Source organism: Ranitomeya imitator, chromosome 6, assembly GCF_032444005.1.
Source record: "Ranitomeya imitator isolate aRanImi1 chromosome 6, aRanImi1.pri, whole genome shotgun sequence".
Classification (NCBI taxonomy): Eukaryota; Metazoa; Chordata; class Amphibia; order Anura; family Dendrobatidae; genus Ranitomeya; species Ranitomeya imitator.
The window spans coordinates 413,893,939-413,921,152 of NC_091287.1; the positions used below are offsets into that span (position 1 = coordinate 413,893,939).

Consider the following 27,214-nt stretch of genomic DNA (forward strand, 5'->3'; position numbering starts at 1 on the left):
TGCTCTCACAGCAGAGCAGAAGCTGAGAGTCATTAGCATATCACATCTGATGCTCCAATGCTCTCGCAGCAGAGCAGAAGCTGAGTCATTAGCATATCACATCTGATGCTCCAATGCTCTCGCAGCAGAGCAGAAGCCGAGAGTCATTAGCATATCACATCTGATGCTCCAATGCTCTCGCAGCAGAGCAGAAGCTGAGAGTCATTAGCATATCACATCTGATGCTCCAATGCTCTCACAGCAGAGCAGAAGCCGAGAGTCATTAGCATATCACATCTGATGCTCCAATGCTCTCACAGCAGAGAAGAAGCTGAGTCATTAGCATATCACATCTGATGCTCCAATGCTCTCGCAGCAGAGCAGAAGCTGAGAGTCATTAGCATATCACATCTGATGCTCCAATGCTCTCACAGCAGAGCAGAAGCTGAGAGTCATTAGCATATCACATCTGATGCTCCAATGCTCTCACAGCAGAGCAGAAGCTGAGAGTCATTAGCATATCACATCTGATGCTCCAATGCTCTCACAGCAGAGCAGAAGCCGAGAGTCATTAGCATATCACATCTGATGCTCCAATGCTCTCACAGCAGAGAAGAAGCCGAGAGTCATTAGCATATCACATCTGATGCTCCAATGCTCTCACAGCAGAGCAGAAGCTGAGAGTCATTAGCATATCACATCTGATGCTCCAATGCTCTCACAGCAGAGCAGAAGCTGAGAGTCATTAGCATATCACATCTGATGCTCCAATGCTCTCACAGCAGAGAAGAAGCTGAGTCATTAGCATATCACATCTGATGCTCCAATGCTCTCACAGCAGAGCAGAAGCTGAGAGTCATTAGCATATCACATCTGATGCTCCAATGCTCTCACAGCAGAGAAGAAGCTGAGTCATTAGCATATCACATCTGATGCTCCAATGCTCTCACAGCAGAGCAGAAGCTGAGAGTCATTAGCATATCACATCTGATGCTCCAATGCTCTCACAGCAGAGAAGAAGCTGAGTCATTAGCATATCACATCTGATGCTCCAATGCTCTCACAGCAGAGCAGAAGCTGAGAGGTCATTAGCATATCACATCTGATGCTCCAATGCTCTCGCAGCAGAGCAGAAGCCGAGAGTCATTAGCATATCACATCTGATGCTCCAATGCTCTCACAGCAGAGAAGAAGCTGAGTCATTAGCATATCACATCTGATGCTCCAATGCTCTCACAGCAGAGAAGAAGCTGAGTCATTAGCATATCACATCTGATGCTCCAATGCTCTCGCAGCAGAGCAGAAGCCGAAGCCGAGAGTCATTAGCATATCACATCTGATGCTCCAATGCTCTCGCAGCAGAGCAGAAGCTGAGAGTCATTAGCATATCACATCTGATGCTCCAATGCTCTCACAGCAGAGCAGAAGCCGAGAGTCATTAGCATATCACATCTGATGCTCCAATGCTCTCACAGCAGAGCAGAAGCTGAGTCATTAGCATATCACATCTGATGCTCCAATGGTCTCGCAGCAGAGCAGAAGCCGAGAGTCATTAGCATATCACATCTGATGCTCCAATGCTCTCACAGCAGAGCAGAAGCTGAGAGTCATTAGCATATCACATCTGATGCTCCAATGCTCTCACAGCAGAGCAGAAGCCGAGAGTCATTAGCATATCACATCTGATGCTCCAATGCTCTCACAGCAGAGCAGAAGCCGAGAGTCATTAGCATATCACATCTGATGCTCCAATGCTCTCACAGCAGAGCAGAAGCCGAGAGTCATTAGCATATCACATCTGATGCTCCAATGCTCTCACAGCAGAGCAGAAGCTGAGAGTCATTAGCATATCACATCTGATGCTCCAATGGTCTCGCAGCAGAGCAGAAGCCGAGAGTCATTAGCATATCACATCTGATGCTCCAATGCTCTCGCAGCAGAGCAGAAGCCGAGAGTCATTAGCATATCACATCTGATGCTCCAATGCTCTCACAGCAGAGCAGAAGCTGAGAGTCATTAGCATATCACATCTGATGCTCCAATGCTCTCGCAGCAGAGCAGAAGCTGAGTCATTAGCATATCACATCTGATGCTCCAATGCTCTCGCAGCAGAGCAGAAGCTGAGAGTCATTAGCATATCACATCTGATGCTCCAATGCTCTCACAGCAGAGCAGAAGCTGAGAGTCATTAGCATATCACATCTGATGCTCCAATGCTCTCGCAGCAGAGCAGAAGCCGAGAGTCATTAGCATATCACATCTGATGCTCCAATGGTCTCGCAGCAGAGCAGAAGCTGAGTCATTAGCATATCACATCTGATGCTCCAATGCTCTCGCAGCAGAGCAGAAGCCGAGAGTCATTAGCATATCACATCTGATGCTCCAATGCTCTCACAGCAGAGCAGAAGCTGAGAGTCATTAGCATATCACATCTGATGCTCCAATGCTCTCGCAGCAGAGCAGAAGCCGAGAGTCATTAGCATATCACATCTGATGCTCCAATGCTCTCACAGCAGAGCAGAAGCTGAGAGTCATTAGCATATCACATCTGATGCTCCAATGCTCTCGCAGCAGAGCAGAAGCCGAGAGTCATTAGCATATCACATCTGATGCTCCAATGCTCTCGCAGCAGAGCAGAAGCTGAGAGTCATTAGCATATCACATCTGATGCTCCAATGCTCTCACAGCAGAGCAGAAGCCGAGAGTCATTAGCATATCACATCTGATGCTCCAATGCTCTCACAGCAGAGAAGAAGCTGAGTCATTAGCATATCACATCTGATGCTCCAATGCTCTCGCAGCAGAGCAGAAGCTGAGAGTCATTAGCATATCACATCTGATGCTCCAATGCTCTCACAGCAGAGCAGAAGCTGAGAGTCATTAGCATATCACATCTGATGCTCCAATGCTCTCACAGCAGAGAAGAAGCCGAGAGTCATTAGCATATCACATCTGATGCTCCAATGCTCTCACAGCAGAGCAGAAGCTGAGAGTCATTAGCATATCACATCTGATGCTCCAATGCTCTCACAGCAGAGAAGAAGCTGAGTCATTAGCATATCACATCTGATGCTCCAATGCTCTCGCAGCAGAGCAGAAGCCGAGAGTCATTAGCATATCACATCTGATGCTCCAATGCTCTCGCAGCAGAGCAGAAGCTGAGAGTCATTAGCATATCACATCTGATGCTCCAATGCTCTCACAGCAGAGCAGAAGCCGAGAGTCATTAGCATATCACATCTGATGCTCCAATGCTCTCGCAGCAGAGCAGAAGCTGAGAGTCATTAGCATATCACATCTGATGCTCCAATGCTCTCACAGCAGAGCAGAAGCTGAGTCATTAGCATATCACATCTGATGCTCCAATGGTCTCGCAGCAGAGCAGAAGCCGAGAGTCATTAGCATATCACATCTGATGCTCCAATGCTCTCACAGCAGAGCAGAAGCTGAGAGTCATTAGCATATCACATCTGATGCTCCAATGGTCTCACAGCAGAGCAGAAGCTGAGAGTCATTAGCATATCACATCTGATGCTCCAATGGTCTCGCAGCAGAGCAGAAGCCGAGAGTCATTAGCATATCACATCTGATGCTCCAATGCTCTCACAGCAGAGCAGAAGCTGAGAGTCATTAGCATATCACATCTGATGCTCCAATGGTCTCGCAGCAGAGCAGAAGCCGAGAGTCATTAGCATATCACATCTGATGCTCCAATGCTCTCACAGCAGAGCAGAAGCTGAGAGTCATTAGCATATCACATCTGATGCTCCAATGCTCTCACAGCAGAGCAGAAGCTGAGAGTCATTAGCATATCACATCTGATGCTCCAATGCTCTCACAGCAGAGCAGAAGCTGAGAGTCATTAGCATATCACATCTGATGCTCCAATGGTCTCGCAGCAGAGCAGAAGCCGAGAGTCATTAGCATATCACATCTGATGCTCCAATGCTCTCACAGCAGAGCAGAAGCTGAGAGTCATTAGCATATCACATCTGATGCTCCAATGGTCTCGCAGCAGAGCAGAAGCCGAGAGTCATTAGCATATCACATCTGATGCTCCAATGCTCTCACAGCAGAGCAGAAGCCGAGAGTCATTAGCATATCACATCTGATGCTCCAATGCTCTCACAGCAGAGCAGAAGCTGAGAGTCATTAGCATATCACATCTGATGCTCCAATGCTCTCACAGCAGAGCAGAAGCTGAGAGTCATTAGCATATCACATCTGATGCTCCAATGCTCTCACAGCAGAGCAGAAGCTGAGAGTCATTAGCATATCACATCTGATGCTCCAATGGTCTCGCAGCAGAGCAGAAGCCGAGAGTCATTAGCATATCACATCTGATGCTCCAATGCTCTCACAGCAGAGCAGAAGCTGAGAGTCATTAGCATATCACATCTGATGCTCCAATGGTCTCGCAGCAGAGCAGAAGCCGAGAGTCATTAGCATATCACATCTGATGCTCCAATGCTCTCACAGCAGAGCAGAAGCCGAGAGTCATTAGCATATCACATCTGATGCTCCAATGCTCTCACAGCAGAGCAGAAGCTGAGAGTCATTAGCATATCACATCTGATGCTCCAATGCTCTCACAGCAGAGCAGAAGCTGAGAGTCATTAGCATATCACATCTGATGCTCCAATGCTCTCGCAGCAGAGCAGAAGCTGAGTCATTAGCATATCACATCTGATGCTCCAATGCTCTCGCAGCAGAGCAGAAGCTGAGAGTCATTAGCATATCACATCTGATGCTCCAATGCTCTCGCAGCAGAGCAGAAGCCGAGAGTCATTAGCATATCACATCTGATGCTCCAATGCTCTCACAGCAGAGCAGAAGCTGAGAGTCATTAGCATATCACATCTGATGCTCCAATGCTCTCGCAGCAGAGAAGAAGCCGAGAGTCATTAGCATATCACATCTGATGCTCCAATGCTCTCGCAGCAGAGCAGAAGCTGAGTCATTAGCATATCACATCTGATGCTCCAATGCTCTCGCAGCAGAGAAGAAGCTGAGTCATTAGCATATCACATCTGATGCTCCAATGCTCTCGCAGCAGAGCAGAAGCTGAGTCATTAGCATATCACATCTGATGCTCCAATGCTCTCGCAGCAGAGCAGAAGCTGAGAGTCATTAGCATATCACATCTGATGCTCCAATGCTCTCGCAGCAGAGCAGAAGCCGAGAGTCATTAGCATATCACATCTGATGCTCCAATGCTCTCGCAGCAGAGCAGAAGCTGAGAGTCATTAGCATATCACATCTGATGCTCCAATGCTCTCGCAGCAGAGAAGAAGCCGAGAGTCATTAGCATATCACATCTGATGCTCCAATGCTCTCACAGCAGAGCAGAAGCTGAGAGTCATTAGCATATCACATCTGATGCTCCAATGCTCTCGCAGCAGAGCAGAAGCTGAGTCATTAGCATATCACATCTGATGCTCCAATGCTCTCGCAGCAGAGAAGAAGCTGAGTCATTAGCATATCACATCTGATGCTCCAATGCTCTCGCAGCAGAGCAGAAGCTGAGAGTCATTAGCATATCACATCTGATGCTCCAATGCTCTCGCAGCAGAGCAGAAGCTGAGAGTCATTAGCATATCACATCTGATGCTCCAATGCTCTCGCAGCAGAGAAGAAGCCGAGAGTCATTAGCATATCACATCTGATGCTCCAATGCTCTCACAGCAGAGCAGAAGCTGAGAGTCATTAGCATATCACATCTGATGCTCCAATGCTCTCGCAGCAGAGAAGAAGCTGAGTCATTAGCATATCACATCTGATGCTCCAATGCTCTCGCAGCAGAGCAGAAGCTGAGTCATTAGCATATCACATCTGATGCTCCAATGCTCTCGCAGCAGAGCAGAAGCCGAGAGTCATTAGCATATCACATCTGATGCTCCAATGCTCTCGCAGCAGAGCAGAAGCTGAGAGTCATTAGCATATCACATCTGATGCTCCAATGGTCTCGCAGCAGAGCAGAAGCCGAGAGTCATTAGCATATCACATCTGATGCTCCAATGCTCTCACAGCAGAGCAGAAGCTGAGAGTCATTAGCATATCACATCTGATGCTCCAATGCTCTCACAGCAGAGCAGAAGCCGAGAGTCATTAGCATATCACATCTGATGCTCCAATGCTCTCGCAGCAGAGCAGAAGCTGAGAGTCATTAGCATATCACATCTGATGCTCCAATGGTCTCGCAGCAGAGCAGAAGCCGAGAGTCATTAGCATATCACATCTGATGCTCCAATGCTCTCGCAGCAGAGCAGAAGCTGAGAGTCATTAGCATATCACATCTGATGCTCCAATGCTCTCGCAGCAGAGCAGAAGCTGAGAGTCATTAGCATATCACATCTGATGCTCCAATGCTCTCGCAGCAGAGCAGAAGCTGAGTCATTAGCATATCACATCTGATGCTCCAATGCTCTCGCAGCAGAGCAGAAGCTGAGTCATTAGCATATCACATCTGATGCTCCAATGCTCTCGCAGCAGAGCAGAAGCCGAGAGTCATTAGCATATCACATCTGATGCTCCAATGCTCTCGCAGCAGAGCAGAAGCTGAGAGTCATTAGCATATCACATCTGATGCTCCAATGCTCTCACAGCAGAGAAGAAGCTGAGTCATTAGCATATCACATCTGATGCTCCAATGCTCTCACAGCAGAGAAGAAGCCGAGAGTCATTAGCATATCACATCTGATGCTCCAATGCTCTCACAGCAGAGCAGAAGCTGAGAGTCATTAGCATATCACATCTGATGCTCCAATGCTCTCACAGCAGAGCAGAAGCTGAGAGTCATTAGCATATCACATCTGATGCTCCAATGCTCTCACAGCAGAGAAGAAGCTGAGTCATTAGCATATCACATCTGATGCTCCAATGCTCTCACAGCAGAGCAGAAGCTGAGAGTCATTAGCATATCACATCTGATGCTCCAATGCTCTCACAGCAGAGAAGAAGCTGAGTCATTAGCATATCACATCTGATGCTCCAATGCTCTCACAGCAGAGCAGAAGCTGAGAGTCATTAGCATATCACATCTGATGCTCCAATGCTCTCACAGCAGAGAAGAAGCTGAGTCATTAGCATATCACATCTGATGCTCCAATGCTCTCACAGCAGAGAAGAAGCTGAGTCATTAGCATATCACATCTGATGCTCCAATGGTCTCACAGCAGAGCAGAAGCTGAGAGTCATTAGCATATCACATCTGATGCTCCAATGCTCTCGCAGCAGAGCAGAAGCCGAGAGTCATTAGCATATCACATCTGATGCTCCAATGCTCTCACAGCAGAGAAGAAGCTGAGTCATTAGCATATCACATCTGATGCTCCAATGCTCTCGCAGCAGAGCAGAAGCCGAGAGTCATTAGCATATCACATCTGATGCTCCAATGCTCTCGCAGCAGAGCAGAAGCTGAGAGTCATTAGCATATCACATCTGATGCTCCAATGCTCTCACAGCAGAGCAGAAGCTGAGTCATTAGCATATCACATCTGATGCTCCAATGGTCTCGCAGCAGAGCAGAAGCCGAGAGTCATTAGCATATCACATCTGATGCTCCAATGCTCTCACAGCAGAGCAGAAGCTGAGAGTCATTAGCATATCACATCTGATGCTCCAATGCTCTCACAGCAGAGCAGAAGCCGAGAGTCATTAGCATATCACATCTGATGCTCCAATGCTCTCACAGCAGAGCAGAAGCCGAGAGTCATTAGCATATCACATCTGATGCTCCAATGCTCTCACAGCAGAGCAGAAGCTGAGTCATTAGCATATCACATCTGATGCTCCAATGGTCTCGCAGCAGAGCAGAAGCCGAGAGTCATTAGCATATCACATCTGATGCTCCAATGCTCTCACAGCAGAGCAGAAGCTGAGTCATTAGCATATCACATCTGATGCTCCAATGCTCTCACAGCAGAGCAGAAGCCGAGAGTCATTAGCATATCACATCTGATGCTCCAATGCTCTCACAGCAGAGCAGAAGCCGAGAGTCATTAGCATATCACATCTGATGCTCCAATGCTCTCACAGCAGAGCAGAAGCCGAGAGTCATTAGCATATCACATCTGATGCTCCAATGGTCTCGCAGCAGAGCAGAAGCCGAGAGTCATTAGCATATCACATCTGATGCTCCAATGCTCTCACAGCAGAGCAGAAGCTGAGAGTCATTAGCATATCACATCTGATGCTCCAATGCTCTCACAGCAGAGCAGAAGCTGAGAGTCATTAGCATATCACATCTGATGCTCCAATGCTCTCACAGCAGAGCAGAAGCTGAGAGTCATTAGCATATCACATCTGATGCTCCAATGCTCTCACAGCAGAGCAGAAGCCGAGAGTCATTAGCATATCACATCTGATGCTCCAATGGTCTCGCAGCAGAGCAGAAGCCGAGAGTCATTAGCATATCACATCTGATGCTCCAATGCTCTCACAGCAGAGCAGAAGCTGAGAGTCATTAGCATATCACATCTGATGCTCCAATGGTCTCGCAGCAGAGCAGAAGCCGAGAGTCATTAGCATATCACATCTGATGCTCCAATGCTCTCACAGCAGAGCAGAAGCTGAGAGTCATTAGCATATCACATCTGATGCTCCAATGCTCTCACAGCAGAGCAGAAGCCGAGAGTCATTAGCATATCACATCTGATGCTCCAATGCTCTCACAGCAGAGCAGAAGCTGAGAGTCATTAGCATATCACATCTGATGCTCCAATGGTCTCGCAGCAGAGCAGAAGCCGAGAGTCATTAGCATATCACATCTGATGCTCCAATGCTCTCACAGCAGAGCAGAAGCTGAGAGTCATTAGCATATCACATCTGATGCTCCAATGCTCTCGCAGCAGAGCAGAAGCTGAGTCATTAGCATATCACATCTGATGCTCCAATGCTCTCGCAGCAGAGCAGAAGCTGAGAGTCATTAGCATATCACATCTGATGCTCCAATGCTCTCACAGCAGAGAAGAAGCTGAGTCATTAGCATATCACATCTGATGCTCCAATGCTCTCGCAGCAGAGCAGAAGCCGAGAGTCATTAGCATATCACATCTGATGCTCCAATGGTCTCGCAGCAGAGCAGAAGCTGAGTCATTAGCATATCACATCTGATGCTCCAATGCTCTCACAGCAGAGCAGAAGCCGAGAGTCATTAGCATATCACATCTGATGCTCCAATGCTCTCGCAGCAGAGCAGAAGCTGAGAGTCATTAGCATATCACATCTGATGCTCCAATGCTCTCACAGCAGAGAAGAAGCTGAGTCATTAGCATATCACATCTGATGCTCCAATGCTCTCGCAGCAGAGCAGAAGCCGAGAGTCATTAGCATATCACATCTGATGCTCCAATGCTCTCGCAGCAGAGCAGAAGCTGAGAGTCATTAGCATATCACATCTGATGCTCCAATGCTCTCACAGCAGAGCAGAAGCTGAGTCATTAGCATATCACATCTGATGCTCCAATGCTCTCGCAGCAGAGCAGAAGCCGAGAGTCATTAGCATATCACATCTGATGCTCCAATGCTCTCACAGCAGAGCAGAAGCTGAGAGTCATTAGCATATCACATCTGATGCTCCAATGCTCTCGCAGCAGAGCAGAAGCCGAGAGTCATTAGCATATCACATCTGATGCTCCAATGCTCTCACAGCAGAGCAGAAGCTGAGAGTCATTAGCATATCACATCTGATGCTCCAATGCTCTCGCAGCAGAGAAGAAGCCGAGAGTCATTAGCATATCACATCTGATGCTCCAATGCTCTCGCAGCAGAGCAGAAGCTGAGTCATTAGCATATCACATCTGATGCTCCAATGCTCTCACAGCAGAGCAGAAGCTGAGAGTCATTAGCATATCACATCTGATGCTCCAATGCTCTCGCAGCAGAGCAGAAGCTGAGAGTCATTAGCATATCACATCTGATGCTCCAATGCTCTCGCAGCAGAGCAGAAGCTGAGTCATTAGCATATCACATCTGATGCTCCAATGCTCTCACAGCAGAGAAGAAGCTGAGTCATTAGCATATCACATCTGATGCTCCAATGCTCTCGCAGCAGAGAAGAAGCTGAGTCATTAGCATATCACATCTGATGCTCCAATGCTCTCGCAGCAGAGCAGAAGCTGAGTCATTAGCATATCACATCTGATGCTCCAATGCTCTCGCAGCAGAGCAGAAGCTGAGAGTCATTAGCATATCACATCTGATGCTCCAATGCTCTCGCAGCAGAGCAGAAGCCGAGAGTCATTAGCATATCACATCTGATGCTCCAATGCTCTCGCAGCAGAGCAGAAGCTGAGAGTCATTAGCATATCACATCTGATGCTCCAATGCTCTCGCAGCAGAGAAGAAGCTGAGAGTCATTAGCATATCACATCTGATGCTCCAATGCTCTCACAGCAGAGCAGAAGCTGAGAGTCATTAGCATATCACATCTGATGCTCCAATGCTCTCGCAGCAGAGCAGAAGCTGAGTCATTAGCATATCACATCTGATGCTCCAATGCTCTCACAGCAGAGCAGAAGCCGAGAGTCATTAGCATATCACATCTGATGCTCCAATGGTCTCGCAGCAGAGCAGAAGCTGAGAGTCATTAGCATATCACATCTGATGCTCCAATGCTCTCGCAGCAGAGCAGAAGCTGAGAGTCATTAGCATATCACATCTGATGCTCCAATGCTCTCGCATGAGAGAATCATCGGATGCCATATGCTAATGGGACCCCGGCCTTACAATGTTCATTGCATGGTAAAAATGACCCTTATAATTAGAATAACTCTCCAGTTCTCATTGATTCAGACTACATGAAGCCTTACCTCTAATTAAAAGATATATATATATTCTTTAAACCTATAATCGGCTACTAGCTTATAGTTTTATAGTGTACATTGCGGTTTCCTATGAAGCGCTGGCAGGACTTCACAGAAGTACCAAGATTTTAACCCATTATCACCCTGCAATTGCATTTTTTTTTGGGGGGGGGAGGGGTCTGATAGAGACTGGTGTATACAGGCGCCAGAAAATGCTCCATTTTAATGATGCTCGCAGAGATGGACAGTGGCATGTAAATGGTTAACAGCAACAATCTGAACTTAGCTGGCATTTACTGCATGTGGAGGAAGCTCCGCTCCCAAACCTGCTCCACATGCAGCATTGACATACACGCGCTTCATTTGCCACTAAGGGGTTAAGATTACCGTACACTATAGATAATGACGTTCCTATCACTTGTGTACAATGCATATACAGAGGTTATCATTGAGGTCCAATGCTTCACACCATGGGGGAGTTATTATCGGGGAACTCTTTAAAGTTTTTCACTGTGGCTATGTTGTCGTTTATCAATTCAGTGCATATCGGGATATTTCACTTCTCCAAATTTACCACCAGCCTCTTACTTTGAGCTAACCATGGCTGGACACATCACTGGAATCAGTGTCTCAACCCCCCCTAAATCATGTTTCTCTCAGATTACAGGGCAAAAACCTGCTGACAGATTCTACTTAAAAGTGGTGGTATTTTGAGACCCCCACCTCGAATTGTGTTGACTAAGAAAACTGTTCTTGCTTTGTTTACTGCAGACTGTAAAAAGTTTGTACATTTTCCTTGTGAATCTAATTTGCAGTGGGGTGTATGATTTTTTGATTACAAGTGTATCTCAATAATTCTAACTGGAGTAATGAAATTGGAATTCACGCAAATATGTCAGTTGCTAATGATCCAGATTCATTTTTATCTTTATCCAAAATTGTTTTCAGTTTTTGCAGACAGTGCTTGTTGATCGCGGTTGGAGCACGTGGTCCTCATTGTCCTCTCTGCCGTGGGGCTTTATATAAATGGGAGACAACATCACCGACCAGAGCTTGTGACATAGAAGCGATGATGAAGTCTCTCTCCCATGCTTGCCTGTACTGTAGGAGACAGGTAAGGTATACGAGACACAATGGTTTTATGAAGCCAGAGCGTTCAATCGAAAGTGGCTGTAGATGGGTGTGAGGGTGCACGTAAGTGACTGTCCCCGCCATGATGCACTGAGCGCCATCCTGTGCTGACAGTCCCTATTAACTCCTAAGGGAGCTTTTGACATTCATTCGTTGGTCTTGTCGGAACCAAAACTGGATTCATGAGCTGTCGGGACCATGGACAATAATGGTGCGCTCTGATGTGCATCATTTTTGGGCTTCTTGTGAAGGGGTTGTCTGGGGGGGGGGAATTTTGGCAAAGGGGTTGCTACACCGTGTCTGGCTGTGACCTGTTCCTACTGTTGAGTGATTGGTTAAGGGCATTTTTCTATCAAGATGAGACTTGCAGGGTCCTTATTCTGGGGAAAAAAGCTTACAATGAATACTAATCTCTTCATAGGTGAAGCTGTCTTACACAAGACTCCACTACAAATCATGCAAGAGGCACCAGGAGGAATTTGCGGGTGCACCCAGAGTCTCCCAAGTGCTCGCGAGTGACCAGGGTCCTACCAGGCAGTAAGCTAAATGCAGTAAATAAAGGGCTTTTTTTTTATATATATATATATATATATATATATATATATATATATATATATATATATATATATATATATATATATATATATATATATATATATATATATATCGGCTGCCAGGTGACAGCTGGAGAATACCTGTGCTAATGCAATCTGTCTAGTATGACTTCTATTATATGATCGAAATGCTCGGTACATAAAGCCCAGATGTGACAAAAACCAGTATTTATACTGGAGGATTTCCACCTACTGGATATTTGCCAAAGGATTGTTCTTTTGGTATATTTTTAACCAGCATACCTCTGCCTCAATTGTACCAATAAGCATAGTTTGCTACACTTAAATTCTTTTTGAACAAATAAATGCACACTACACAGTATGGTTCTCAATGATGACCTCTGCACTACGTTATTTTGACTGTTGCTGAGGAGTTAGGGTACGTGCACACGTTGTGGATTCATTCCCGGTACATTTTGATCACTGTGATAACACCTATCACAGTGATCAAAATAAAAAAAAAAAATAGTAAATAAACCCACCCCTTTATCACCCCCATAGGTAGGGACAATAATAAAATAAAGAAAATATATTTACTTTTATTTTTCCACTAGGGTTCGGGTTGCAATTGGAGTTAGGGTTAGAATTAGGCTATGTGTAGACGGTGCGGATTTGGCTGCGGATCTGCAGTGGATTGGCCGCTGCGGATTCGTAGAAGTTTTCCATCAAGTTTACAGTACCATGTAAACCTATGGAAAAGCAAATCTGCTGTGCCCATGGTGCGGAAAACACCGCGCGGAAGCACTGCGTTGTATTTTCCGCAGCATGTAAATTCTTTGTGCGGATTCTGCAGCGGTTTACACCTGTTCCTCAATAGGAATCCACAGGTGAAATCCGCGCACACTGGAAATCCGCAGTAAACGCAATGCCTTTTACCTGCGGATTTTTCAAAAACTGTGCGGAAAAATCCTCACACGAATCCGCAATGTGGGCACATAGCCTTAGGGTTAGCGTTGGAAATAGGGTTAAGGTTAGGAGTGTGTTGGGATTAGGGTTAGGGGTGTGTTGGGGTTAGGGGTGTGTTTTGGCTAGTGTTGGAGTTAGAATTGAGGAGTTTCCACTGTTTAGGCACATCAGGGGTCTCCAAACGCGACATGATGCCACCAGTGGTCCCCCCCCCCCTCCACATGTGGGGTATCGCCGCACTCAGGACAAATTCTACAATTTCTTTTGGGGCCCAGTTTCTCCTTTTACCCTTGGGAAAATAAAAAAATTGTTTAGTTATTTTTGTGACTAAAAAGTTAAAAGTTCATTTTTTTTTTTCCATATTGCTTCTGATGCTATGAAGCACCTAAAGGGTTGATTAACTTCTTGAATGTGGTTTTGCGCACCTTGAGGGGTGCAGTTTTTAGAATGGTGTCACTTTTGGGTATTTTCAGCCATATAGACCCCTCAAACGGACTTGAAATGTGAGGTGGTCCCAAAAAAAAAAAAATTATGGTTTTGTAAATTTTTGCTGTAAAAAATGAGAATTCGCTGGTCAAATTTTAACCCATATAACTTCCTAGCAAAAAAAAAAAAAAATGTTTCCAAAATTGTGCTGATGTATGGGTAATGTTATTTATTAACTATTTTGTGTCACATAACTCTCTGGCTTTAACAGAATAAAAATTAAAAATTTGAAATTTTCAAAATTTCTCAGAACCGCTAGGATCCATTGAAGCGTTCCCAAGTTATTACCTCATAAAGGGACACTGGTCAGAATAGCAAAAATGGCCAGGTCATTAACCCCTTTCTGACCTCGGATGTACTATACCGTCCGAGGTCAGATCCCCTGCTTTGATGCAGGGCTCCGCGGTGAGCCCGCATCAAAGCCGGGACATGTCAGCTGTTTTGAACAGCTGACATGTGCCTGTAATAGGTGCGGGCAGAATCGCGATCTGCCTGCACCTATTAACTAGTTAAATGCCGCTGTCAAACGCAGACAGCGGCATTTAACTACCGCTTCCGGCCGGGCGGCCGGAAATGACGTCATCGCCGACCCCCGTCACATGATCGGGGGTCGGCGATGCGTCTCCATTGTAACCATAGAGGTCCTTGAGACCTCTATGGTTACTGATTGCCCGTCGCTGTGAGCGCCACCCTGTGGTCGGCGCTCACAGCACACCTCCATTTCTGCTACATAGCAGCGATCAGCAGATCGCTGCTATGTAGCAGAGGCGATCGTGCTGTGCCTGCTTCTAGCCTCCCATGGAGGCTATTGAAGCATGGCAAAAGTAAAAAAAAAAAAAAAAAAAGAAAAAAGTAAAAAAAAATGTGAAAAAAATAAAAATATAAAAGTTTAAATCACCCCCCTTTCTCCCCAATCAAAATAAATCAATAAAAAAAAATATAAAATCTACGCATATTTGGTATCGCCGCGCTCAGAATCACCCGATCTATCAACTAAAAAAAAGCATTAACCTGATCGCTAAACGGCGTAGCGGGAAAAAAATTCAAAACGCCAGAATTACGTTTTTTTGGTCGCCGCGACATTGCATTAAAATGCAATAACGGGCAATCAAAAGAACGTATCTGCACCGAAATGCTATCATTAAAAACGTCATCTCGGCACGCAAAAAATAAGCCCTCAACCGACCCCAGATCACGAAAAATGGAGACGCTACGGGTATCGGAAAATGGCGCTTTTTTTTTTTTTTTTTTTTTTTTAAGCAAAGTTTGGAATTTTTTTTTCACCACTTAGATAAAAAATAACCTAGTCATGTTAGGTGTCTATGAACTCGTACTGACCTGGAGAATCATAATATCAGGTCAGTTTTAGCATTTAGTGAACCTAGCAAAAAAACCAAACAAAAAACAAGTGTGGGATTGCACTTTTTTTTACAATTTCACCGCACTTGGAATTTTTTTCCCGTTTTCTAGTACACGACATGCTAAAACCAATGATGTCATTCAAAAGTACAACTCGTCCCGCAAAAAATAAGCCTTCACATGGCCAAATTGACGGAAAAATAAAAAAGTTATGGCTCTGGGAAGGAGGGGAGTGAAAAACGAACACGGAAAAATGAAAAATCCCAAGGTCATGAAGGGGTTAAGGTCAAAATAGGCTGGGTCATGAAGGGGTTAAAGAGGGGGTTTGGCTGAGGTTGTATCTTGATTGCAGATAAAATCCATGTCTGTCATTGGGATGAAAATGATTTTGACATGTAGCAAAGCTGTCCCTAACTTTTATAGTGTTCTGCTCACTTCTCTTTATTTTTGCTATGAAATTTCTCTGTCTGTGCACATTGTTCCTATTGTAATAGTGTTTGTTTGTTCTCCCCATCCCCATTAGGCTTGGCTTACTATACCAGTGCCCATTGTGCGAGCAAGGAAACTTGACCAGAAAAGACCTACTGGATCATTGTAATTCATGCACTCTTTAGAAGTTGCACAAGCGGTAAGTCTTTCTTTAACTTTCATAAGAATATATAAACTTGGTGTGAATAAATTTATAAAGTCCCATTACATCGGCCACGACAGTGCTGTGTGGCTGCTGACATCAGAGAGGGTGTACCTGATGGCTCTTCTTTTGATTAGTCAGCCTGGTGCAATGATGATGTCGCACCAACTAATTTAAGAGTCACAGACAATATCAGGTAGGAGGATGTGCTCACTCATTCAGTGGTTATAACCCACTGTCATGGAAAATAAATTTGGACTAATTGTAAGTGTGTGTCGCAAAATACTCAGTGTATACACAACTTGAGATGTCAATGCAGACTACTTTCTGAAATTGCTGAACTGTAAAATCTTATCAAAGTTGAAATGAAAAAAACAGGAGGTCATTTAAAAAATGTTTTCCCTTCCTACCAATTACAATTCTGGTTGGCATTGTTGCCTAGCATCACTGAGGTCTTGAACAATTAAGTCAACATCTGAAAGTAGTTTATATAGTTAGCAAAAACTGACATTTGGGAAATATATGTATTTTAAATATTTTATTTTTTAAGGGCTATTGCTCCTTTCTTTTTCTGTAGGATATGATCTGAAAGGAGTTTTGTGTGTGTGTGTGTGTGTGTGTGTTTGTTTTTTCTTCCATATGCAAAAGACGGGGAGCGCACATGAAAAGGACCTAATCACCTAGAGGGCTCAATATCGGTTTAGGCCAAAGGGCCTGTTGCCTCCTTGGGGTTGTGCACCCCTGCACGACCCCAGTTTGTGCATGAAGGTGAGAAGGATCAGACTTCCGTGCTGTGCAGCTTTTCCTGTTGAGATCACGGGGTAAGGACACGTGATCGTGGGAAGGTGTCACATGAATCTATGTCATCGCAGGTCCTTGAGCCAGAGTAAAGAGAATGCCGAGCCCAGAGCTACTTTTGCCGCGTACCCTCAAAAGGGTCGTGAGTATAGAAGCAAAAATAACACCGTCTTTAAGAGCGCTAAGGTAGACAGCGATGCATTAAAAATAGTTGAAGGCACAAACCTGAGGAAGATAGCCTGTCGCTATCGAAACGCTTTGTGGAGTGCAAAGAGTTAATAAAAGTTTGTGCCTTCAACTATTTTCAATTCATCTGTCTGCCTTAGTGCTCCTAAAGACTGCGTTATTTTTGCTTCCACCTTCTCCCATGACAGCACCACCTGAGAGGATATCCGCCCATCAAGTAGAAAAAAGGATTCCAGCTCCGGAGTTAAAATGGAAAAAAATAATTTTTTATTGAAACCTATTAAAATTGGAAAGCTGCTTGCTAAAGATCAACAGAATCGTTGGAGAGAAACAGCCATGATCCACTGAATGCGTTTCTATCACCTTACGTGTTCTTAATCCTCAGTGCAATGATAAGAAAAACACATTACCCATAAAACCGTTCCCAACAGGTGAGTGCAATTGCACGTGATTCATAGCTCCCAACCGTCCCTCATTGTGCGGGATTGTCCCGGTTTTCAGCCTTTGCCCCGCACTCCCGCACGGGACGCTCTGATCCTGCAGAAAGCAGGACCGACACGCCCCCTTGTGTAGTTAAGCCATGCCCCAGGCCCTTACCCTTCCGTATGGCTGCCTCAGTCCTGCAATCCACGGAGGTCCCGATCTGCCGATCATGTGACCCCTAACTCCTCCCCTCCTGTGACCTCATCACAGGTCCTGTGCACACTCGCAGAAGGCAGGCTCAGCTCGCTGTGCTGGTTGCTGCCACCTTTCCACATGGTCCTGCAGGAGGTAATGTGCTGCCGATCAATACAATCACTTTATTATTGCTGAATAATCTAGAAAGCACTGTCCGTACACAGCAACAAATAGGTGAAGTTCAGAGACATTTTCCATTGCTGTAATTCCTATGTGCTGGTAACACAGAGCAGCAGAGCAGATGGTGGATGGATGTACAGGCTGTGTGCCCTGAACTCTCAGGAATGGACAGAGACCGAAATCAATGGTGATATTCACAACTAGAGAGAAACAATCGCTGCAACATTACTGCAGCCAGTGACATGTGCGGGGTCCCTATACAGTGCTGTAGAGCTGACAAGGCGTGTAATGCCTTGTGTGGGGTCAGGAGGTGTTTACAGTGTGCATGTAGCAGAGCCGTGTGTGTACGAGATGTATGGAGCGGAGCCACGTGTGTGTGTATAAGGTGTATGGAGCGGAGCCATGTGTGTGTGTGTATAAGGTGTATGGAGCGGAGCCACGTGTGTGTGTATAAGGTGTATGGAGCGGAGCCACGTGTGTGTGTATAAGGTGTATGGAGCGGAGCCACGTGTGTGTGTATAAGGTGTATGGAGCGGAGCCACGTGTGTGTGTATAAGGTGTATGGAGCGGAGCCACGTGTGTGTGTATAAGGTGTATGGAGCGGAGCCACGTGTGTGTGCGAGGTGTATGGAGCGGAGCCACGTGTGTGTGCGAGGTGTATGGAGCGGAGCCACGTGTGTGTGTGAGGTGTATGGAGCGGAGCCACGTGTGTGTGCGAGGTGTATGGAGCGGAGCCACGTGTGTGTGTGTGGTGTATGGAGCGGAGCCACGTGTGTGTGCGAGGTGTATGGAGCGGAGCCACGTGTGTGTGCGAGGTGTATGGAGCGGAGCCACGTGTGTGTGCGAGGTGTATGGAGCGGAGCCGTGTGTGTGCGAGGTGTATGGAGCGGAGCCACGTGTGTGTGCGAGGTGTATGGAGCGGAGCCACGTGTGTGTGCGAGGTGTATGGAGCGGAGCCACGTGTGTGTGCGAGGTGTATGGAGCGGAGCCACGTGTGTGTGCGAGGTGTATGGAGCGGAGCCACGTGTGTACGGAGCGTATGGAGCGGAGCCACGTGTGTACGGAGCGTATGGAGCGGAGCCACGTGTGTGTGCGAGGTGTATGGAGCAGAGCGCGTGTGTACGGAGCGGAGCCGTGTACGGAGCGCAGCCGCGTGTAGGAGTAGCTATGTGTGGCCATTATATGGTACGAAGTATCATGCGGCCAATATACAGTATGGAGCATCATGTGCGGCCATTATACAGTATGGAGCATCATGTGTGGCCATTATACAGTATAGAGCATCATGTGTGGCCATTATACAGTATGGAGCACTGTGTGGCCATATTTTTTTGTTTATAATTATTGTATATTAAACAGTGTGATCAGCAGTGCTAAATGGGTGTGGTTGGGACGTGGATATGGGTGTGACTAATTATGAATGGGTGTGGTCAGAGGCGTGGCCTAAAATTTGCCGCGGCGCAAACATCTAATATATAAAGCTGAATGTGTGTATGTCCGGGATTGGCATCTGCACCGTCGCAGCTACAGCCACAAAATTTTGCACAGTCACACGTCTGGACTCCGAGATCGTCATAGGCTATGTTGTGAGGTGAAATTTTAACCCCACGCTTTCCAATTCACCAAACAATTTTGCTCCTATCTACATAATGCGAAAAAATGAAAGGAAAAGTGTAGGAGGCAAATTGACAGCTGCCAGATGTGAACAAGGGGGACTTAAAGAATGAGAGCGATGGCGCCAAAGAGTATATACCGTACAGTTGCTAAGGTGGGGCCCCGACATGGGATACTCACCACACACGGGGATATGAACACACACACACACACACACACAAAATGCGCCACACACTACCACGTGCTTGAACACATATTACCCTCAGCATGATAAGAAAGAGAGGGGGCACCACAGATTCCAAGGGATCCAACCAGGTCTATATAATATGAACCATTTCAAAAAAGAAGAGAAAGAAATAGACCAAAAATCGGGGATCACCGGAGGCACGGATCAAGTAAAAAAAGGCAAATTTTATTCAAAAGTGTATAAACGGACACAGAAAACCACATAGAGCACACATTAAAAACATTTAAAACATTGGTCATCCATGTGACCTATACATGGTACACTTAGGCCCAAAATAGAGCCATCCCCCTGTATGAACCAACTCCCCAGTATCAATAGATGACAAATATAAAGAAAATCCTAACTATTACCGAGTGTGATGTCTATGTGAACAGCACCTTATTTTATCATACAAAAAATATATTGAAAAAGAGAGCTAAATGGCAAGTACACAAATAGTCATATAGCTACCACATTCAGCATATGTCACAATGACTTGTAAGGAGATCCACAATGCCTAGATGCACCATGTTATAGTGAAGGCAGTATCCATGGTGCAAACACATAAAAAAAAAAAAAAAAAAAAAAAAAAAAAAAGTCATCTAGACATGAACCCCAATTGCCATAGAAATGAATAAAGATACATATGGAGGTGCAGATAACCAGTCCAGCTGAGGGCACAATCAGGTTCAAAGACTAATAAATCTATTAGCAGAGTAAGTATGAGACTCAATGTGCCAAAGCTGCAGAGACTCCCATGCTGAAGAGGCATGCACACAGTTACCAAAGCCTCTGGGGCTAGATGACCAAAGCTCAATCACGGCATGTAAAATAGAGCCAAGGGCTGCTGGACACACTCAGGACCACCTGGGGAGTGGAGACAGGGGGTACGCTGACCCGACGCGTGTCGCCACACTCAGTGGCTTCGTCAGTGGCTGACGAAGCCACTGAGTGTGGCGACACGCGTCGGGTCAGCGTACCCCCTGTCTCCACTCCCCAGGTGGTCCTGAGTGTGTCCAGCAGCCCTTGGCTCTATTTTACATGCCGTGATTGAGCTTTGGTCATCTAGCCCCAGAGGCTTTGGTAACTGTGTGCATGCCTCTTCAGCATGGGAGTCTCTGCAGCTTTGGCACATTGAGTCTCGTACTTACTCTGCTAATAGATTTATTAGTCTTTGAACCTGATTGTGCCCTCAGCTGGGCTGGTTATCTGCACCTCCATATGTATCTTTATTCATTTCTATGGCAATTGGGGTTCATGTCTAGATGACTCTTTTTTTTTTTTTTTTTTTTTTTTTTTTTTTTTTGTGTGTTTGCACCATGGATACTGCCTTCACTATAACATGGTGCATCTAGGCATTGTGGATCTCCTTACAAGTCATTGTGACATATGCTGAATGTGGTAGCTATATGACTATTTGTGTACTTGCCATTTAGCTCTCTTTTTCAATATATTTTTTGTATGATAAAATAAGGTGCTGTTCACATAGACATCACACTCGGTAATAGTTAGGATTTTCTTTATATTTGTCATCTATTGATACTGGGGAGTTGGTTCATACAGGGGGATGGCTCTATTTTGGGCCTAAGTGTACCATGTATAGGTCACATGGATGACCAATGTTTTAAATGTTTTTAATGTGTGCTCTATGTGGTTTTCTGTGTCCGTTTATACACTTTTGAATAAAATTTGCCTTTTTTTACTTGATCCGTGCCTCCGGTGATCCCCGATTTTTGGTCTATTTCTTTCTCTTCTTTTTTTAAAATATTACCCTCAGCACACATTTCACCACAAATACACCAACCTCGCCACATAAAAGTCAAAACACAAAAGTCGCCACTCAAAACTCGCCACGCGCAGAACTCGCCACATGCAAAAACTAGGCTCTTGCAAAACTCGCCACAAGTGCAAAACTCACCTCATGGAAAACTCGCCACACGCAAAACTTGCTCACGCAGAAAAATTGCCACATGCACAAAAGTTGCAACACATGCAAAAGTTGCCTCACACAACTTTCACATACTCAAAAGGCACCACACATAAAACTCGCCACGCGCAAAACTCGCCATGAGCTAAACTTGCTGCACACAACTTGCTACACTAACCTGTCACATGCAACTCGACACACAAGAAGTCGCTACATGCATGTCGCCACACGCAACTCTGGTATTATCCTTCAAAAATAAAAATCTGATTAATAAGCAGACAAACTACAACAAATGTACCATATAGGAAATACGGCAGCTGTCAGTCACATGACATGTCTATTGTGTATGTGTGAGCTAATATATACTGCCAGGGGGAGGGCTTCCTGTTGGCTGGGGATTTATCAGGCTGCCAATTTAGCTTACAAATACTGAGGTAAAAATACTGAGCAAATAACGTGTGAAAGAGGTCTAATACAGGAGGAGATGACACACAGGTATATACTATATACAGGGGAGATGACACACAGGTATATACTATATAGAGGAGGAGATGACATACAGGTACATATATATACAGGAGGAGATGACATACAGGTATATACTATATACAGGAGGAGATGACACACAGGTATATACTAAATACAGGAGCAGATGACCTACAGGTATATACTATATACAGGAGGAGATGACATACAGGTATATGCTATATATAGATGACATGCAGGTATATACTATATACAGGGGAGATGACACACGGTATATACTATATACAGGAGGAGATGACATACAGGTATATACTTATATAGAAAGAGATGACATTCAGGTATATACTATATATAGGGGAGATGACACACAGCGGGTATATACTATATACAGGGGAGATGACATACAGGTATATACTATATACAGGAGATGACATACAGATGTATACTATATATGGGAGATGAAACATGTATATACTGAGGTGATGAGGTGAAAATGAGGTGTGAGGTGACAATGAAAAGGTGTGAGTGCAAAATGAGGAGTGAGGAAAAATAGTGGAGTGATCAGAAAATGACAGATGTGAGGTTGAAATGGCAAGTGTTAGGGGGGAATGAGAGGTGTGAGGGGGAAAATGAAAGATGTGATTGGGAAAATGAGAGGCGTGATGGGAAAATAAGACAAGTGAGGTGCTATAACTAACCACAGATATTTACTATGCCCAGGCAACGCCGGGCTCTTCAGCTAGTACATACATATAACTATAACAAAAACACAAATTCAGGTGAAGAAATCACAATCGAAAATTGGCAAATATGAAATAATTCCACGAAAGAAAAAAATGTAAACATAAAAGTAAGAAAAAAAAAAAACAATTATTAATAATGTGACATGATTTCCCTTAGGTTTAATCCTGAAGGTGCCTTGGTGTTTAAACGATAAATCCAAAAGGCTTCTATATCCCGTAATCTTCTTTCCCTGTCTCCACCCCATATGTTCTTATAAATTTGTTCTATAGCATAAACTTTTAAATGTGTCATTTGTCTATTATGATTTTTTATAAAATGGTTAGACGCAATAGAGACATGATGGAAAGTAGGTTGTAATATGTCATAAAGATGTTTTCTGAACCTGTCCTTGAGTTTTCTGATAGTGGAACCTACATCTTTATGACATATTACAACCTACTTTCCGTTATGTCTCGAAGTCTAACCATTGTATAAAAAATCATAATAGACAAACGACACATTTAAATGACCGCCAATACATCTTTTAACTGACCTGAGATATAAGAGAATAGCATCCCCATATGGAGCGCCCCCAAGGGCTAAGGGATACTCTGTACCGGGCCCTTCTGTAGTCAATGGGGATGTCACGGTGGCTGACCTGGTCCGTGGCCCTCGGGAGGTCCATTGATGAAATGGGGGGGGGGGGGGAAAGGTCTTTAAAGGGATAATGTTCGTGACACCACCTGTGGTATTCGGTCAGGGTGTCCGACGCTGCTTAGGGGTCCGCTGGGGTGATGTTATGGCAGCTAGATGGTATACCTTCCCACAGGTGAAGTATGTCCCCAGGGCTTCCCAGAGTGTGGATGGTGGATGATGTAAGGCGCAGTGAATAACGAGGACACAAGATTGCAGTCTCTTTACCTTTACTGAAGGCTTCAGCATCCACAGTCCAGAGTAGGGACCACAAGGTAGGCAGAGTCCGGCCAGTCTGAAGGCAAATCCAGAGTCCCCTTATCCAGGTAGAATTCAATAGCCTTCCTATGTGCACAGTAATACTGTAGGTCCTTACTTGCATAAGCTCCAATAAGATCCTCACTGTTACTCCTCTCACTGTTCCCCGTAGTCGGATAGAACAAAACACATATGACCGGTGACTTGAGATTTTGGTTAGGGACTTTAGAGATGCCCCGGCCTCTTTAAGGTTGCCACCTTGCCTCCTGTGTATAAAGGGCAGACGGGCAACTTGGAATCACCTGCCCTGCCAGTCTCTGAAGCAAGGCGTAGAGCACTTACTCCCTCGGTATTCCGGCTACCGGATCGCGCACCAGAAGGATGCAGCTTCTTTCGGCCACTCTCCTCTCTGGTATCCACTTGTTGCTATGCCTTCGTTTCTCACTCACTGCAATACACTTCTCTTCTATATCTTTCTTAGGATGCTGCCGCACGTGGGGCAGGCTGTTATGGACCTGGTGGATAGGAGCACCCGGAAAGACCTGATGGTTAAACTCACAGAAGCTCTGGGAAGTGGGAACTCTGCTGACCGCAATCCCTAATCCTATCACACACACTAGAAATAGCCATGGAGCGTACCTAAGGGCTAGCTACTCCTAGAGATAGAAAGTAAAGCCTACCTTGCCTCAGAGAAATTCCCCAAAGGAAAAGGCAGCCCCCCACAAATAATGACTGTGAGTTAAGATGAAATACACAAACACAGGAATGAAAGAGGTTTCAGCAAAGGGAGGCCAGACTACCTAAACAGACAGAGGATAGAAAAGGTAACTTTGCGGTCAGCACAAAAAACTACAAAAGACCACGCAGAGTGTGCAAAAAGACCCCCGCACCGACTCACGGTGCGGAGGTGCCCCTCTGCCTCCCAGAGCTTCCAGCTAGCCAGACAGAATCATATTAGCAAGCTGGACAAGAAAACAAGAACAACAAATAAACCAGCAGGGACTTAGCTTCTGCTGGAGTAGACAGGTCACCAGAAAGATCCAAGAGCGAACTGAACCAGTACTGGAACATTGACAGGTGGCATGGAGTAATGATCTGGGTGGAGTTAAATAGAGCAGCCAGCCTAAGAATTAACCAGGTCACCTGTGGAAGGAACCTCAGAACCAGCAGCTCCACTCACAGCCACCAGAGGGAGTCCATGGACAGAACTCGCCAAAGTACCATTCATGACCACAGGAGGGAGTTCCAAAACAGAATTCACAACAGCAGGCGCAGCTCCGTGGACCCTTGTCCTCCTTAGACCGCAGTCTCGATCTGACTGGAGATCACTCCAGCCAGCTCAACATGGAGACCTTTCCGTGTCGGTCCCCAGCCAGGAACTCCCTAACTTTCCCTCCAACTACCAGTTTTACCTAACTGCGAGGAGTGGCCTAGTAAAATAGACCCATTGCTCCACCTGGTGGCTGGAGTGTGAAATGTGTTGTGTGGTTAGTGATACCTGGACAGAAGATCTCCTTCATTGCCTTCAGACATAACATCACTCCCCCTGGTGGAAGAATAACATTACTGCAACGAACCAGGACCCTGGGGCGCTGCACATACAGGTGACAATCCAGCAGCAGTCAGCTGTACACTATAGCTGACAACTTGCTGCATCAGCCATGATCAGTATTTGCACTGTCCAAATCTGTTTAACCCCCTAGATGCTGCTGTCAATAGTGACTACATCATTATATATGGTTAACGGAGTGTGGGGGCTTCCTCTTTATCCCAATTAGTGCCCTCCGATCATGATTTTGTGGTCCTGATGTTTGCCATGACAATTCACGACCAAATAGTGGCCTTAGAGTCTGTCGGCTGTTGTAATCTGTTCAGAAGTTGAGGCATTTAGGTTGTAAAAATACACATTTTCATTTCTGTCATGCCACTTTGCATTAATTCCTGAAAAGCACCTGAAGGGTTAATAAACTACCTGACAGCAATTTTCAATATGTCAGGGGGTGCTTTTTTTAAATTTGTATCACTTTTGGAGGTTTCCTAATGTATGGGTCCATTAAAGGCACTTTAAACATGGATACGTCCTTTAAAAAAAAGTGTAAATTTCCTTGAAAAAATGAAAAATTACTGCTACATTTTTAAACATGAACAAAAAAGAAAAAAGCCAGCTCACCTAATGAAACACCGGTGCACTGAGGGCCATCCTGGTCAGACGTGAATGCATAATGAAGAAAAAAGTTCACCTCCAGCTCCTGGGATAAAATTACCAAATTTGTTTGTTTGAAAATATCTTTAAAATTCCATTGAGGATTCCAGGACACAAAAAACATCAGACAGATGAAAGAGCGACGCGTTTCGATCAACAGTGATCTTTGTCAAAGCTCTAAACATTACTAACCACAAAAGGTATATAAACCCCATGCCACCAATCAAAATTCTGAAGCAAATCACATGATATATGCTAATAGTGACTGAAAGGTCCTAAAACAGTTATAAAAACCACAATACAAACATCAAAATAACATGAAATGTATAAATAATATCAAAAAACAATTTTAAATATCCCCAGTTAGCAAACAGAATTAATAGTGGATCATTATCTCATTACGTTTGTTGAAGCCGTCAGGGAGTCTAGCAGCCGGCAGTAACAGTGGTGACGTCACCGCTGTGCTCTGCTTTACGGCCGGCACTGACAGTCAGTGCAGGGAAACTCTCGGCCGGAGCGCGTGCATTAGCAGCACTCCTGCCGAAAGCAGTTTTAACCCTGTGGACGCCGGGGGACGTGACAGACATCAGAATGTGAGTATGTACTGTTTTTTTTTTTTGTTTTTGTTTTTTTTTACTTTTACAATGGTAACCAGGGTAAATATCGGGTAACCCGATATTTACCCTGGTTACAAGTGAACACATCACTGGATCGGCGTCACACGCCGATCCAGCGATGACAGTGGGTGATCAGCGACCAAATAAAGTCCTGATCATTCCCCAGCGACCAACGATCTCCCAGCAGGGGCCTGATCGTTGGTCACTGTCACACATAACGAGATCGTTAGCAGGATCGTTGCTACGTCACAAAAAGCGTGACGTTGCAACGATATCCTTAACGATATCGTTATGTGTGAAGGTACCTTTATTGTACTGGCTTTTATAAATGTGGTAGATTAGGTTGCACTACGTGTGAGCATTCTATTGGTGTTAAAATATTTAATAATCATGATAAAACAAAACAATTCCATATAAAAAGTTTCATTAACTGTAATTCCACCTATGTGGTTTATAAAATTGATTGTACCGCATGTTGTAAATCTTACATAGGGTGCACCACCAGAAAGCTAAAACGCCAAATTTCTGAACATTTGCGAGATATTTCTGAGTTATCTAGTGGCGATAGAAATATCTCATACATAGCTAGACATTTTATAGATAGCCATGCCAGGAACACAGTTACTTTTTGTGCGTATGGCCTTTTGGATCTATCGTTTAAACACTAGGGCACCTTCAGGACTAAACCTAAGGGAAATCATGTTACATTATTAATAATCTGTTTTTTCTTACTTTTTTAGATTTATTTTTATGTTTACATATATTTTTTTCTTT

General features: G+C 45.0%; 1 protein-coding gene across 1 annotated transcript in view; it reads left to right on the plus strand.

Annotated features, from left to right (window-relative positions):
- The window catches only part of RNF138 (ring finger protein 138), a 102,314-nt gene that overhangs the window by 10,915 nt on the left and 64,185 nt on the right, over positions 1–27,214 (plus strand). Inside the window, exons 2-7 of the mRNA XM_069732322.1 lie at positions 11,733–11,898; positions 12,337–12,452; positions 15,804–15,883; positions 17,036–17,112; positions 17,281–17,326; positions 17,608–17,666. Of these exons, the coding sequence (XP_069588423.1) occupies positions 11,733–11,898; positions 12,337–12,452; positions 15,804–15,883; positions 17,036–17,112; positions 17,281–17,326; positions 17,608–17,666 (544 nt within the window). The remainder of the gene's footprint in view (positions 1–11,732; positions 11,899–12,336; positions 12,453–15,803; positions 15,884–17,035; positions 17,113–17,280; positions 17,327–17,607; positions 17,667–27,214) is intronic.